The following is a 15,459-nucleotide window of genomic DNA, read 5'->3' as shown; positions in this document are numbered from 1 at the left end:
GTCACCAACAATATGTAAATGAAGCCAATTTGTAAAAAATACACAATTTTTGTTAATATACACAAATAATTATATTGTTCATTAGAAATTATTACTTTTGGTAATTGTTAATCATAGTTAATAAAACGGGTTGCTTTTATTATTGATATTGTGATGATTCCAGATTTTTCTTATATATAGACATTATCATACATTTTCCATCACAGTTCATCTACGCGAAGGAGGAGGCAAGTGACGACACACCTGTAAACATAAGATTAACAAATAAATATAGAATCAAAATAAGTGGTATTGTCTATTAGTATTCACATATTTTGCGCCTATACGCCTATTAGACCCGCGCCAAAGCCTTTAAATACAGTAAAATACAAAATTGTAAAACTACTATTGTTGTTTTATTCTTTATTTATTTCAAACTTCTTATACAAAAGTGTATAAAGGCGGACTTAATGCCAATGGCATTTTCTGCCAGTCCGTCATTTTTATATTTATTTTTCTAGGACTCGTAGTTTGTCCGGAAAATGCGACAAACCGTTTTTTTTTTCATTACCTAAATGCTCCTCCAACCCCCTTCCCGACCTCAAATCGCCCCGTAAATTATTTTTCTTATAATTTTTGCGATATTTTTTTCCTATTAAAAAAGGTATCACCTGTTATACTATTCTTTTTTGTTCTCGAAACTTATCGGCACCTCTCTATATTGTGGTCAGATGTATGCTGATTTCACGATGAAACAGTTAAAAATCGATGATGAATCGATGGTCATGTCTGAGAGTTCTATAGACAGTTGTTAAAGGTAAGTCTTTAACCCGCCTGTTTTGGCGTATTGAATGTGTGCGCGGCCATGCTAATTCAGGACTTGGTATCAACATGTCATTATGTAGTTTAAAGCAGTTAGAATTCGTAGAATAATTTATTTTGTTTGTATTTACCAGAAATAGTAGATAGAAGGACCCTTTCGAGACCGTCCTGCTGTCCTGCTCCTGCTGCTCCTGGTGGTGGTCCTCCTATGAGAATAAATAAATATATCATTGGACAACTCACACACGGTCATTTCATTCCAAACTAAGCAGAACTTGTACTATGGTAACCAAATAACTGATAATTACGAAAATGTAAACTGTTAACTTATACTTCTAAATAAATACATTAACATCCAGGCTCAGAACAAATACTTGTGCTCATCACACAAAGATTTGCACCGGGTGGGATTCGAACCCACCACACGCGGCGCTTTGATTATTGTGACGAGGTGACCACTTTAACCATTTGTTTGCGCCAAACGTGCAGCTTAATGTAATAAATAATCCATATTAAAATTATAAATGCGAAAGTAACTCTGTCTGTCTGTCTGTTACTCAATCACGCCTAAACTACGGAACCAATTTGCATGAAATTTGGTATGAAGTGTTTGATATCCGAGAAAGGATATAGGCTACTTTTTATCCCGGGAAAATGACGCATAATGGGAAAATTAAGGTGGCGGACGAAGTCGCGGGTAAAAGCTAGTAACCTAATAAAAACCAACGAGTTTTAAAGATTTTTTTTAACTAATATAGAGTTGTCATAATGCTATTTAAAAATGGCATCTGTGGCGCATTGGTTAAGGTGGTCGCACTATCCACTTGCTTCGGACACTCGTGAGTTTGATTCCCACAAGGAACAATTAATTGTGCGATTTACAAATAGTTGTTCCGGGTCTGGTTGTGTCCGTTGTTTGCAGGTTTGTAAAAGTCACCGCGACACAAAATCAATTCTTAGCGTGGAAGATTAAGAATAAGAAGTAGTGACTACAAATATTTTCTATCTAATACATTCACTATATAAGTTGACACCTCCCAAGCAAGTGGTCGCAGGTTCGAACCCGAGGCAACACGCCAATGACTTTTCGAAGTTATGTGTGTATTAGAAATAATTATCACATGCTCCGACGGTGAAGGAAAACATCGTGAGGAAACCTTGCATGCCAAAAATTTGTTTAAAACATTTATTGAGAGGCATGCAAAGTCCCCAACCCGCACTTGGCCAGCGTGGTGGACTCAAGGCCTAACCCCTCCTTCATTACGAGAGGAGACCCTTGCCCAGCAGTGGGACATTAATGGGTTAAATTTATTTATAAAACATTCACTAAAAATATTTAGGAATCGTAACATTCAGTTAATGTTTAAAAATCCTTAAGAAATGTTTATCAATGTTGAAAATGTTTTCATGGTACACACAACATACGTATATCATGAAACATTTTATAACATTGTGATCAATAACAAATGGTTTTTTGTCAAAATATTTAACAACAGAATTTCGGCAGCACCTATATGGATAAATGCACAGTTTTATTACTTAAATGTACAAATGGCAGTAATAAAATCATGTGTGACGAGAACATACCTGGTGGTGGTAGTCTCGGAATGGGCGTTTGTTGCACGAGCACTGTCTGTGCCCCATTGTTAGATCCTGTAACAAACATATTATTATAATGAATCAACTTATATTACTTGCCTAATGCACTATACAATAATACTGACGGAAGGTGCAACTTTTCAAAATGAAAAAAAAAAAATATTGGGGTCCGCAATAAGTTCTACGACCGAAACTTCCTTACATTTAACATAGAAATCACCTTTTAGTTAAATTGCCGTAACATTTATGTAAATATTTTTTTTTAAAAAAGGATGCAAATTTGACAATTAAAGCAACTTTTGCGAGTTAAACGGTAAACGGTAGTCTTATTACATAGAAAAAATAATATTGATTTACCAGATAATTCTGAAATTGATGTTTGTGTTGCTGCGGGAGCGGAAGAGAGGGCACTTCCTAAATAAAATAAAAAGTTTATTGTTATTGGCTAATTCATTTTGAACATATATACAAATATGGTTATATAACATATGAATCCATTACTTTTAGTTTGTACACGTTTCACTTACCACCGACTCCAGAGGCAGCAGTAACTGCTTTCCCAGCTCCTAAATATATAATCAACAAATATTACTCAAACAAATGTTGGTCATAATTACACTTTGTTTATGACTTCTAGTATGTTTAAAACTTACTATGTAATTCTTTCACTTCACACTACTAAAATCACATTCAAAATTATATAAGAATAAAAAAAAAAATGTAGTATAATTTACCGGCAGCCGTAGAAGCTGCGGTGCCTGTTGCTATTCCTGCGCCAGATCCGACTGCAGTTGCCGCTCCAGTCGCAGCACCGGCCCCTGAACCTATCATATCATTATGACCTTATCATATTTTTCATTTATAATTAAGTAGAGGCCGCCCGTGACTTCGTCCGCGTGGAAACCCTTCCCGTAAATCCCGATCCCTCGGGAACTCCGGGATAAGCCTATATGTTATTCTAGGTCTTCAGCTACCTACATACCAAATTTCATCGTAATCGGTTCAGTAGTGTTTGCGTAAAAGAGTAACAAACATCCATACATACATTCTCACAAACTTTTGCATTTATAATATTAGTAGGATAGTATTAAGCCACTTATAACATTCGGCCATTTCTTTCATCAGGGAACCTACATAAAGTATATCAATACAATTAATCAATCAACACTTCATGTAGGTAGACATTTCAAAAGTGGTTTCAATTAAAATGAAGTGTATTTCGATGCAAATTTCTTCGTGAAAGAAATACCTCTGAAAAGCGCGGTTTTAAAATATATGCAGTATAAATTAGTTTCTTGCAACACAGATTTTTTTAACTATGAATTTACCTCCAGCTGCAGACGCAGCACCTGAAGTAGCTGCTCCAACTCCACTAGCTACACCAGTGGCTGCACCAGTTGCTACACCCGTTGCTGTAAGTACATAATAAATTTATTATTTAAGTACAACATCAAAATGCCTCCGAGGCGCAGTGGTTAGAGCCCTGCCTCACCAGGACGCCATGAAGGCGTCGCTGGCTACGTATTCAAGCAGTTAATATTGAAATGTATGTCACCTAACTCACGTAACGACGACGGTGTGGCAAGGTGACATTTCAATATTAACTGGTGGTTAAAGGTGGTTAAGGTGGCCAGGGCACTTCTATTCCGTCGAGAGGCCGTAAACAAAATATTTGTGCAATCCAAAAATATGTAATGTATAATAGAATACGGGAATTAACGCGAACACGCATTTTACTTTAAAATGCCTTTTAAGGTACGCATTTTACCTATATGTAGTTATTTGGTTGTTTTTTGTGTCCGTTTTTTGCATGTTTGTAAGTCCAAGGACACAATACCAAATAATAGTGCAGGAAATGTTGTATTAAAGTAAAGAAGTAGTATAAAATAAATAAAAAATATTACGAACCTGCTTGCCCTTGGATTGTTATAGCACATGATAATAGAAATGCAAGTACTAGTAGAGTTTTATTTTTCATCTTGACGACAACTTGACTGCCGAAACAGCAACTAATTCTAAACTTCAAAATCTATGCTTTTAAAAATTTGAAATGCTATAAAAATATTAAACCTGTGCATTAAAATATTTATATTTTGGCCGTGACCACGTTTCGATACATTTTTATGTGATTTTCGAGTATTTTTTTAATGGAATAGCGTGACAGTTTTATCACGTTTTATGGCAGTCAAATTATTCTACCGCAAAATATAAATGGTTCCCGAAAAAAATAAATTTAATCAAGTCCTGCCTACCCTACAGGCAGGTAACTAAACTAAAGTATAACCGCAAAATCAAATACTAGCAGAGAAGAAAATTATTTCTAGAGTGATTGTGTAAGAAGAACTATTTAGTTATTAGGTATGGTCTCTACGCACGCCTGCGCCGGCCCTTGGATATATTTATAATGAGATCATGTTGGTATGGTCCTACCGCACACCTTGTACAACACCATTGAATTGAATTTTAAAAAGGATTTTGTGTATTTCAGTCCGATAATGATTAAATTACATATGGTTAAACATCCCGTGTTAGAGGCTAGATTTTATATATTTCGAGGTTATAAATTATCGGACATTTGACAGTTGTTTTTTATATCCGGGCATCGAGATTTCTGGTGTGGTTAGTTAGTGGTAATTATTTATTTTTTTGTGATAATTACTACTTGGATAGAGTGGGGGATAATTTGTGTGGTTAGGTAAATACAGATAGCTAGTAGCTACTCAAATCGTATAGGCAGTGCTTTGATCAAATCTAGTTAGAATTACTATGAAAATAATCAACAATACGTTGCTGTAGCCTGTATCGTCAGTAGGTACCAGTTAAGAATTTGATATTTAAAATGTACTGCAAGGTTGTCGATAGTAAGAGTTGTAATGAAAACATTATACTTTTTTCATAAGATAATTATTTTATATGAGAGGAAATAATAAAATCTACCTATTGTTTAACTTTCTACTCAATATATCGGAGACAAAATATTTAAAAATATTAAAATATTTTCACTGACTATTGTTTGTAGTACCTATCTGTTGATGTATGTAGTATACAGTGTCGTTCACTATAATTTAGTTCCTCGGTCATCAATATACATTAAATCTCGGTCCAGTACGTAGCTTGGATATTCAAAGGGGTTATAAACCCCCGTGCCTTAAATAATACTTTTCTTATTTCCAGTGATAACTGGAAATTTCTGTATAGAACCAAAGATTTGATGATACATATTTAAGTTGATAAAGCTATATTCTTCAGTAAATTTTTTTTTCTATATTTATGGTCGTTTGGTCGAAATAAATGATTATTATTTTGGGAACTTTTATTTTTTCTCAGTTACTAATAACCGGTTGATTAATGACGGCTACGGGTAGGTACCAAGTAACCGCCATTGAATTTAAATAGCACGTATAAGATGGTCACCAATCCACAGAACAGACTCGCAAAGCAATGATGAACAAAATAGGGTAAATGAAAAAGTAGGTATTTTTATAATTAATTATTATTTTTGTTAGGTAACATGCATATTGTCCCTTTCTCCGGTAACGCCTATCCTGCATTCAAAGTGCAACTAAGCGACACTGGAGGCAAAGCCCGTAATATCTGCAACAAATAATAACAATATGAAAACCTCACCTATGTTTTGAAAATGAATTATAATAGTGTAAAGATATTATTTTAATTTAATTTTAGAAGGATAATCTTTACTATAGCTAAGATAAATATAATTGAAGGAAATGTAAGAAATAATGGTTACTTGGTTAGTTGGACAGTAAGTGTAAAGAATATAATTAGTAAATTATTTTCCTTTAGCTTAGCTTTCTTAGATTATTATTGGACTCGCAATATAGTTTAAATACATTTACCTGAAGCTGTCTGTAGTATCAAATTTTCTAGTTGATCTTGAGATCCGAAAGGTCCAGTCCCTCCCGGTGCTCCTGGTAATTATTATTGTAAAATTATAATTTCTAAGCCCAAAAAGGTCATACATTTTTTACAGGGAATTAATCTTCTTTAACAGGAAAGGAATAACTCTTTTTTAACTCATTTTGTCCCACTGCTGGGCAAAAGTCTCCCAAACGAGGGAAGGGCTAGGTCTTAAGTCCGCCACGCAGGCCAAGTGCAGGTTGGGGACTTTACATGCCCTCAATAAATGTATTAAACTTTGAAGATTTGTTTAAAAGGTTTTTAAAGAAATTTAGGATTGATAATACCAGAAGATTATTAATTTCAAATCAATCATAAGCTCCTATTGTTATTGTTTATATGAATATGAAACTGAGTAAATTATTTAGTTAACTGCAATAAAATGACAAAAATATACCTGGTGGAGGGAACGGTGGGCTTTGTTGGACGATCACCGTTTGTGCACCATTTCCACTACCTAAAACAAGCACATTCATATAAGTATAGATAGACATTAAAGTATAAATTTATATGTACAGTAGTAATAGTGAAGCTATTTCTTTTACCCCCGGTTTCTGAGGTGCATTTAGCTGCAGTTTATTTATTAATAGCGTTAAAACTTATACAAAAAAAAAAACGCTATTGAATAGATAAAATGCCGTCAAATGTACTCAGAAACCGGGGGTCAATTATGTTTAATATCATATAGTTTACTATAAAATCTATTTCTGCATTTGTCTTGGCTCCACTCGCTTCCACTTGTCGAACCAGAGTAGAGTATGGGTATAATATGCATTTCTTTTATTAAAAAAAAACACAACCGACCATTTGTATTGTTTTTGTTATAGCGGCAATAGAAATACTTCAACAGCGATAGCGTGAGATAGAATCTGGTGACAGACAGGCACCCAGCGAAGTCTTCGTAATAGTTCAGAACTCTAAAATCTGTTATAAAATATACCTTATCGAATAAATTTACTTTATTTACCAGTGAGTGATGAAATTTGTGACTGCGTCGATGCAGGATTTGATGCAACGGAAGTTCCTTGCGAAAAAAAAAACATTAGTTTACTGTCACTTTATTCTTGGGTAAGTAACCAATTTACACGTAAAATCGATATTATATTATTTTACATAAATAGTGCACTAACCATGCAGCGTATACTTAGAGGTTAAGAAACGCCTACTTTAATTTTAATTTAACGGATAATTTAGTCCTTAAATTTAAACCAGTATGCGATTAGGAATAATATACCTAAAATCGGAGCCAGCAACCATTAGTGGCGTGTGTGAAACATGCACAATTTACATATGTATCAACACAACACTCTCTAACACAAGGGCCAAAGCGAATGATATTCGAAATCGAATCGAATTCGAAAATACACCTTTTTTCAAGCTTAATGTAAACGCATTTAAATTATATTTACCACTAACTCCAGTAGAAGAAGCAACTGCTTGACCCACACCTGATCAAAAATAAAAGAAAATATTAGTTATTGAAACAGTTTTGCCGTCAAGTATAATAATTATGACACAATTTTGCCAAAAATATTAATTACTATGTGCTAGCTTTACAATACAATAGCCGCAACAATTATTATCAATTTATAAATAATACCCGATGATGTCGAAGTTCCGACTCCTGTCAAGGTTCCTGCACCATTTCGATATCCATTATTTGCTACACCAGTTGCTACGCCGACCGCTGAACCTAATACATTATATTAGAATATATTTTTTTTTACTATGTAGTATCGTGAAATACACAGTGACATCAAATAAAGATCTGTGACAAATAATACAGCCAAGTGACAATAGGCTTTGAGGAACTTATGAGTTACATCATCAAGATCAAGACATTAAAATAACTGGTTTCAAGTAGCTTTTAATTAATTAGCAGCCATCGAAAAATTTTGTATGAAAATTTGATCAGCGCCTCTAGCGGACGTCGTAGAAACTATTTTTTCAGGCCATTTTAAATGTCAGTGTATCGAAACTCGATGGTTCCGTTTTAATCGCGCTACTATAACGGTGCGTTTGCGACATGCACTGTAGACTGCAAGCAGCAACAGATTTGATACCTCCGAGGACGCTAACCAAGAACGCAAAGGCAAACCAACATCACCTGATTTTCCTTTCACGGGTAGTTCATTTTAAAAATGCAATTTTTAAACTATATTTATCACCTCCAGCTGCAGTTGCGGCTCCTGTGGCTGCACCAGCGCCGTTTGTTGCCCCACTTGTCAAGCTAACTGCTGAACCTATTAAAGAGATTACATTTTAAAGAACTTTATTTAAGATAGGTTTATAAATATGAGCCTATATCGTCCCACTGCTCGGTAAAGGCCTCCCCCATAGCTTTTCACTGCAAACTATCTCCGGCGGATCCATTTTGGTATATAATATTTTAAAATACACAATAGCACCAATAAAGGCGTTATGACATTGGCATTTCAGTAGCTCAATTCTCTATTACTATCAACTACCGACAACCGACCTGTCATCGAGAAATGTTGTATGAAAATCTGATCAGCGCCTCTGACGGCGTCGTAGAAAATGTTTTGGCAGTACATTCTAAATGTCAATATTTCGATAGCTAGCCGGTTGTTGGTAGTCGATAGTGGTAGAGAATCGAGGTACAGGAATCGGTTTTTAGGTGGGTCGCTTTTATTTACCTCAGTACAAACGGTCTATATAGTACTTAGTTTTATGCCATAGATATTATTATGAATAACAATATATTTATCTATACCTCCATTAGTAGCAGCGAGTCCTGAAGTTGTTGTCCCTACTCCATTTGCGGCACCACTCGCGACGCCAACCGCTGAACCTACATTATATATTAATTATTTTTCATTTTTATATAATAAATTTAACCCATTAATGTCCCACTGCTGGGCAAGGGTCTCCTCCCGTAATGAGGGAGGGGCTAGGCCTTGAGTCCACCACGCTGGCCAAGGGCGGGTTGGGGACTTTGCATGTCCTCAATAAGTGTATTAAACAAATTTTAGGCATGCAAGGTTTCCTCACGATGTTTTCCTTCACCGTTGGAGCATGTGATAATTATTTCTAATACACGTATAAATTCGAAAAGTCATTGGTGTGTTGCCTCGGGTTCGAACCTGCGACCACTTGCGTGGGAGGTGTCAATTTATACCACTCGGCTATCACAGCTATATAGCTTCAATAATAATGATTCTTTCTCAAAACTATTACAAGTGAGTTTCATAAAACAATGTATTAATCTTGATCAAACTATATTTGACAACTTTAAATATGTTGTTTATGAAGTTCTCCTCTTCTCCGTACTTACAGTTTTACTCGATCGAGCCCTGATTGCTGCTCGATGTTATCGCCCGCTCGAGTAATTTTTTAACGATGAGCACTTACTTGGTTTTTGAGGTCAACACATTATTTTTCTTCGTTTTTGAGTAGTTCTGAAAGTATGTACGGCGTGCAACAAGAATCTTACCGTATTGCCCTCGAATCGCAGCAGTAAATGATAAAAGCAGCACAAGCGTTAATACAGATTTATTCATCATCTTGATGACTCTACGAGTACCTGATAAACTGTTAGAATATATAAAGGTATTTTTAAATATAAGTGGAATACAAATGCTATAAAATATTATATTGAGACAATTATACCAATCCGTGATCACGCTTATACCGTTACTCCTATTATGTGCGTCATACTGTATAGCAAAGAATCCATCGCCTTTGTTATTGACGTAATGTGTTATTTTTCATTGCATTTTGAAAACGTGAGCAAAAACTAATCACGTGTGAGTGGGACATAGCTTTTGCATTAGCTTGTAATTAATTGCAATAACAAATTCGATTATTCCTGTTCTTTTATACTTATTTGCGAGGGTAAGTACTGCTTTTTAAATTTGTAATTACTCGTAGCACCGACCGTATTTCCAAATCATGGCAAAATTGAGGAGCTGTTAAGCATCTCAGCTGACAACTATTTGAAAGCCTGTACCTGTTTATACTGTACATTGTTTTTAGATTATAGTGATTAACACGTTCACTCACGAATAGTGACCATCAATTTAACGTACACTAGTTGTCACCTGAGATACGTAATACGCATACAGTAGCTCGATTCTCTACTATTATCGACTACAGGCAACCAGCTTGTCTCCGAGACATTTTGTATGAAAATCTGATCAGCGCCTTTGACGGGCGTCGTAGGAACAATTTTTGCAATACATTCTAAATGTCAAAGTCTCGATACTCGACAGTAGAGATTATGCAGAATTTCGCTACTGGTGTAATGTTTGTGATATGTATTTTTTTTTTAATAATCATTTATTTTCTAGTTTCAGAAAAACAAAGCGCTAAATTTAGAGTTTAAGAAATCAATGACCGGCAAGATTATGCAGTTGACGGTGGCCTGTGCAATACAGCTACTTAATACTAAATACACAGAATTGTTTTCTATAATGTAGATAAATCGTGCACATCTAGGGTCTCTACTAAGTTGTCGGATTATAGTTAGACTAGATGGACGCCTTTGTTTTATATTCTTTTATTTGTTTTTGACGGTTGTGATAATATTTTTGCATATGTATAATAGTAGAGCGATCGCGTCGAGTATCGAAATTTAGACATTTAGAATGTACTACTAAAATACGACACCCGTCAGAGGCGCTGATCAGATTTTCATACTCTCGATGACAGGTCGGTTGTGACAGCCGGCTACCTGTCGAAAAATTTGGTATGAAAATCTGATCAGCGCCTCTAGTGGACATCGTAGAAAATATATTTGTAGTACATTTTAAATGTCAAACTCTCAAATCTCGATGGTTCCGATTGTACAGAATCATGCTACTGTACCGCGATTTTCTACTGCTATCGACTAGCGACAACCGGCCAGCTATCGAGAAAATTTGTATGAAAATCTGTTTAACGCCTCTACCGGGCTCCGTTAGAAATATTTTGGCAGTACATTTCAAATGTCAATATCTCGATACTCAATGGTTCGAATTGGACAGAATCGCACTGCTGTACCTACAACAGTCGAAGACAAGTCTGTCTGACGTGTAGTCGACCAGTGGCTTTAATTATTTCACTACATTTATAACAACCTAACCAAGAAGTATGGTAGTCAATAACATGTACATCTCGCTTGGAGTTGAGTTGAGTATAGTTAAATCAAAAATGTCTCGGCCGTGTGCGTTCGCGCAGCGGAATGTTGTTGAATTTAAAGATATTAATTATGCAGATATTTAGTGTATGACGTCGTATAATTGTGTATGGTAAAAAAAAAATTGTGTACGCAGCCATTGTGGAGAAATTCACCAAAAACTGATTCCGCTGGGCGAACGTTGTCCTGGCGGAACTTATTTTAATCCATAGACTTTAGAAGAAAAGAGGTGTGTCCAAAAATTAGTGTGTATTTGTGTGTAATTGTGTATGTATGAATAAAATGAGTGCATGCATAAACTTCGGAGAAATTCAAGTTTCCGCTACGCGAACGTTTGGCCATTAGCTAGTTTTCATATAAAGCGCTTACATAGAGAGCTGTAGATTTTTACATACGTTGTTTTGAATTTGTTTATATTTGTTTAAAAAACAGATTTAGAAAAAATCGTAGGGCTTAAAAGATAAAAATATAAACGTAAAATACACTTAATAGGTCTTAGTTCTTAAAGTATGCACTTTGGGGTCTAGATTTTCACGTTTATACAAACCTTGTAAGTATCTGAAACATGTTGCCAAGTATCAATGATGTTCCGATATTAATTAAAGAGTTAAAGGACAATTTTACCATGAATAGATCACTGTTTACAAAACAGTCAAATATCACGACGTTCTAAAGGAATTGCATGGTAAAATGTATGCCAAAAATTAGTTTATTCATTCAACTATTCACATGCAAAATTTCATGTCATTAAATTTAGTAATTAAAGAAATCAATTAAAATACTGACGAAGCATCGAAAACCTACATAACCCGACCAAGTTCGGATAGCTACAAAAAAGCGGCCCAGCCATATATCTAAGAGACGTTCTTAACCTTCCAATATAGTATTTACTAATATGGTACAGTTCCGTACACAAGCGTTAGGAAAAAATAAAACAATTGCATTTCTTGAATTAAAAATATTTTTTTAATAATAACCCAACTATCTACGATAAAAACAAATCTTCAATTAACAAGTACTTTTCTATTTAAATATCCGTGTACAAAAATTTTTTTTATTAAGTACATACTTAATTATGTTTCATTACACACTTAAATAAGTAATTATAATAACGTTAACAAACGCTTGCAACGATAGCAATAAACTTAAATTTGTTTTAACTAACATTTGGTGTACAAAAATAAATGACCTTTAAATTATATCGAAACAACAATTGTGTTATCACCTATACCAATTCAATACCGGTATTATACGGTAAATTTTGGGATGTTACCTAAATATATTGCATGGACGCTTTTTTGTAGCTATCCGAACTTGGTCGGGTTATGTAGGTTTTCGATGCTTCGTCAGTATTTTAATTGATTTCTTTAATTACTAAATTTAATGACATGAAATTTTGCATGTGAATAGTTGAATGAATAAACTAATTTTTGGCATACATTTTACCATGCAATTCCTTTAGAACGTCGTGATATTTGACTGTTTTGTAAACAGTGATCTATTCATGGTAAAATTGTCCTTTAACTCTTTAATTAATAACGGAACATCATTGATACTTGGCAACATGTTTCAGATACTTACAAGGTTTGTATAAACGTGAAAATCTAGACCCCAAAGTGCATACTTTAAGAACTAAGACCTATTAAGTGTATTTTACGTTTATATTTTTATCTTTTAAGCCCTACGATTTTTTCTAAATCTGTTTTTTAAACAAATATAAACAAATTCAAAACAACGTATGTAAAAATCTACAGCTCTCTATGTAAGCGCTTTATATGAAAACTAGCTAATGGCCAAACGTTCGCGTAGCGGAAACTTGAATTTCTCCGAAGTTTATGCATGCACTCATTTTATTCATACATACACAATTACACACAAATACACACTAATTTTTGGACACACCTCTTTTCTTCTAAAGTCTATGGATTAAAATAAGTTCCGCCAGGACAACGTTCGCCCAGCGGAATCAGTTTTTGGTGAATTTCTCCACAATAGCTGCGTACACAATTTTTTTTTTACCACACACAATTATACGACGTCATACACTAAATATCTGCATAATTAATATCTTTAAATTCAACAACATTCCGCTGCGCGAACGCACACGTCTCGGCCTTAATCGTAAACACAGCCTTTCTAGGATTGCCTTCGTCGTGGTTGCCTTCATGGGGATTGCCTTCGTCGTGGTTGCCTTCATCGGGGTTGCTTTCATGGGGATTGCCTTCGTCGGGGTTGCCTTTATCGGGATTGTCTTCGAAGGGGTTGCCTTCGCCTGGGTTATTTTGTTATATTTCTTTTGTAGTAGTAATAAGTTTAAAAATTAAAATTATTATTTTAATTTGTGAGATAATTTCAAGTATAACCACCATTACCTAATTTGCATGCCAGAACTGTTTGCAAATGTCTTCAACTTTTAATACAAATTGTTAACACTTTTAATGTAAACCATTCTGTTGTGGTGTACTAGGAATTTTAAAAGAAACTAGCTGACCTGCGCAACTTCGCTTGATATATAGCCTATAGTAGGCTGTAGGCTATATATCAAGCTAGATGCCAAGCAAGATAGCCCATTTATCAAGGTAGGCCTTGATAAATGGGCTATCTACTGAAAGAATTATTCAAATCGGACTAGTAGTTCCTGAGATTAGCGCGTTCAAACAAACTAACAAACAAACTCTTCAGCTTTATAATATTAGTATAGATAAGGTTATGTAAGTACTAAATGAAATTCAAAGGCTCGTATTTCTATCAAACTCACTTTATTTATTATTTCCAGCAATTGGAAATATAGAGAACTGTTTCCTAGTACATTTTGAACTGAGAGCGTAACTCTAAAAGAAAGTTACATTTATAATGATTGCTTAGGTACAAATACAAATATGATGTCTAGATTTAGATTTTACAGGTTAAAAGGTTTACAAATAAATAAGATTAGATTTATTTGTGAACCTTTATATTTTTTTCTGCTTCATTTAATCTCTGCATCACCCCAAGGTTAAGTCCGCCTTTACACAACTTTGTATAAGAAGTTTAAAAATAAATAAATATTTTTTTATAAATTTTTGTATTTGAAATAAATAAATTTCAACAAATATTGCCTTCATCAGGGTTGCCTTCGTCAGGGATGCCTTCATCAGGGTTGCCTTCGTCAGGGATGCCTTCATCAGGGTTGCCTTCATCGGGGTTGCCTTCTTCAGGGATACCTTCATCAGGGTTGCCTTCGTCAGGGATGGGACCCCCACCAAATTCTAGTGCTGGTTCTTCCGGATATTCCACATCAGGATAGATTCCTTCTTCAGGACAACCCACGTCTCCAAGGCTGCCCCCATCTTCTTCAGGGCTACATCCGTCTTCAGGGCTGCCTCCTTCCTCGGGACTCCCACCGTCTTCAGGGCTGCCTCCTTCCTCGGGACTTCCACCGTCTTCAGGGCTGCCTCCCTCCTCGGGACTTCCACCGTCTTCAGGGCTACCTCCTTCCTCAGGACTTCCACCGTCATCAGGGCTGCCTCCCTCTTCGGGACTACCATCTTCTACAGGGATGCCAGGACAAGCCAGATTTGGAATACAACAATTTGTAGGTTCACAGCCTGGCTCACTTGCGATTTCAGAAAACTCTTCTCCTAAATCTGAGACTGCACCTTCCAAACCAGATGTACTATCACTTAGATCAGTAATCGTCGAGCTCACTTCACGTAAACCATCATCCACTCCTTGTAAGGCACTCGTTAGGCTGGTAAGTTCTTCATTTAAGTCCGGCTCTAAAAAAATTTAAAGTTACAATGTACTTAAAATACAATACAAAACAAATAAATGACGCACTGATATCCACACAACATTTACTTAAAAGAACAGAGTATTTGAAAATATAGACGACAATTTTATTTTTACCTTCTTGTCCGCAGACTGCCGTGACGCACAGAAAAAGCGCAAGCGCCAACGACCACATGCGGATCATCTTGATGGTTGCTTGCCAACCCTCAAGAATAACACGCTACTGATTTCAC

General features: G+C 35.4%; 3 protein-coding genes across 4 annotated transcripts; all 3 read right to left on the bottom strand.

The window, feature by feature from the left end:
- Positions 1-25: 25 nt before the first annotated feature.
- On the bottom strand, positions 26-4,445 carry LOC142975543 (uncharacterized). Its single transcript, XM_076118463.1, has 8 exons — positions 4,309-4,445; positions 3,729-3,812; positions 3,135-3,224; positions 2,928-2,966; positions 2,758-2,814; positions 2,389-2,454; positions 933-1,007; positions 26-243 (listed from the first exon to the last, which is right to left on the bottom strand). Exons 1-8 carry the CDS (start codon positions 4,376-4,378, stop codon positions 212-214), a joined length of 513 nt encoding a protein of 170 aa, XP_075974578.1. The 5' UTR covers positions 4,379-4,445; the 3' UTR covers positions 26-211.
- A 1,430-nt stretch (positions 4,446-5,875) lies between these two features.
- Positions 5,876-9,915, bottom strand: LOC142975504 (uncharacterized). 2 transcript variants are annotated; one of them, XM_076118362.1, is made up of 9 exons: positions 9,773-9,914; positions 9,053-9,130; positions 8,487-8,561; positions 7,919-8,011; positions 7,728-7,766; positions 7,286-7,342; positions 6,716-6,775; positions 6,258-6,329; positions 5,876-5,994 (listed from the first exon to the last, which is right to left on the bottom strand). In XM_076118362.1, the coding sequence occupies exons 1-9, from the start codon at positions 9,840-9,842 to the stop codon at positions 5,963-5,965; spliced, it is 576 nt and encodes a 191-aa protein (XP_075974477.1). In that variant the 5' UTR covers positions 9,843-9,914; the 3' UTR covers positions 5,876-5,962. The 2 variants fall into 2 exon arrangements, with proteins under 2 accessions (XP_075974477.1, XP_075974478.1); XM_076118363.1 differs by lacking the exon at positions 7,919-8,011 and having other exon boundaries at positions 9,773-9,915.
- Positions 9,916-14,192: 4,277 nt separating this feature from the next.
- Positions 14,193-15,459, bottom strand: LOC142975483 (uncharacterized). The gene is made up of 2 exons (XM_076118338.1): positions 15,344-15,459; positions 14,193-15,213 (listed from the first exon to the last, which is right to left on the bottom strand). Exons 1-2 carry the CDS (start codon positions 15,408-15,410, stop codon positions 14,540-14,542), a joined length of 741 nt encoding a protein of 246 aa, XP_075974453.1. The 5' UTR covers positions 15,411-15,459; the 3' UTR covers positions 14,193-14,539.

This window comes from Anticarsia gemmatalis, chromosome 9 (genome assembly GCF_050436995.1).
Source record: "Anticarsia gemmatalis isolate Benzon Research Colony breed Stoneville strain chromosome 9, ilAntGemm2 primary, whole genome shotgun sequence".
Classification (NCBI taxonomy): Eukaryota; Metazoa; Arthropoda; class Insecta; order Lepidoptera; family Erebidae; genus Anticarsia; species Anticarsia gemmatalis.
Note: the sequence above shows the minus strand (reverse complement) of the source record. Positions and strands in the feature narration are given on the sequence as shown.

What these genes read in the sequence shown, in the direction of transcription:
- LOC142975504 (XM_076118362.1), bottom strand. Translation starts at nt 9,842, where the DNA reads ATGATGAATAAATCTGTATTAACGCTTGTGCTGCTTTTATCATTTACT. An exon ending in AGCCGCAACTGCAGCTGGAG is followed by an intron (nt 8,012 to 8,486) that starts GTGATAAATATA and finishes ATAATGTATTAG; the next exon opens with GTTCAGCGGTCGGCGTAGCA. An exon ending in CGGAACTTCGACATCATCGG is followed by an intron (nt 7,767 to 7,918) that starts GTATTATTTATA and finishes ATTTTTGATCAG; the next exon opens with GTGTGGGTCAAGCAGTTGCT.
- LOC142975483 (XM_076118338.1), bottom strand. Translation starts at nt 15,410, where the DNA reads ATGATCCGCATGTGGTCGTTGGCGCTTGCGCTTTTTCTGTGCGTCACG. An exon ending in GGCAGTCTGCGGACAAGAAG is followed by an intron (nt 15,214 to 15,343) that starts GTAAAAATAAAA and finishes AAATTTTTTTAG; the next exon opens with AGCCGGACTTAAATGAAGAA.
- LOC142975543 (XM_076118463.1), bottom strand. Translation starts at nt 4,378, where the DNA reads ATGAAAAATAAAACTCTACTAGTACTTGCATTTCTATTATCATGTGCT. An exon ending in CGCAGCTTCTACGGCTGCCG is followed by an intron (nt 2,967 to 3,134) that starts GTAAATTATACT and finishes TTATATATTTAG; the next exon opens with GAGCTGGGAAAGCAGTTACT. An exon ending in TGCTGCCTCTGGAGTCGGTG is followed by an intron (nt 2,815 to 2,927) that starts GTAAGTGAAACG and finishes TATTTTATTTAG; the next exon opens with GAAGTGCCCTCTCTTCCGCT.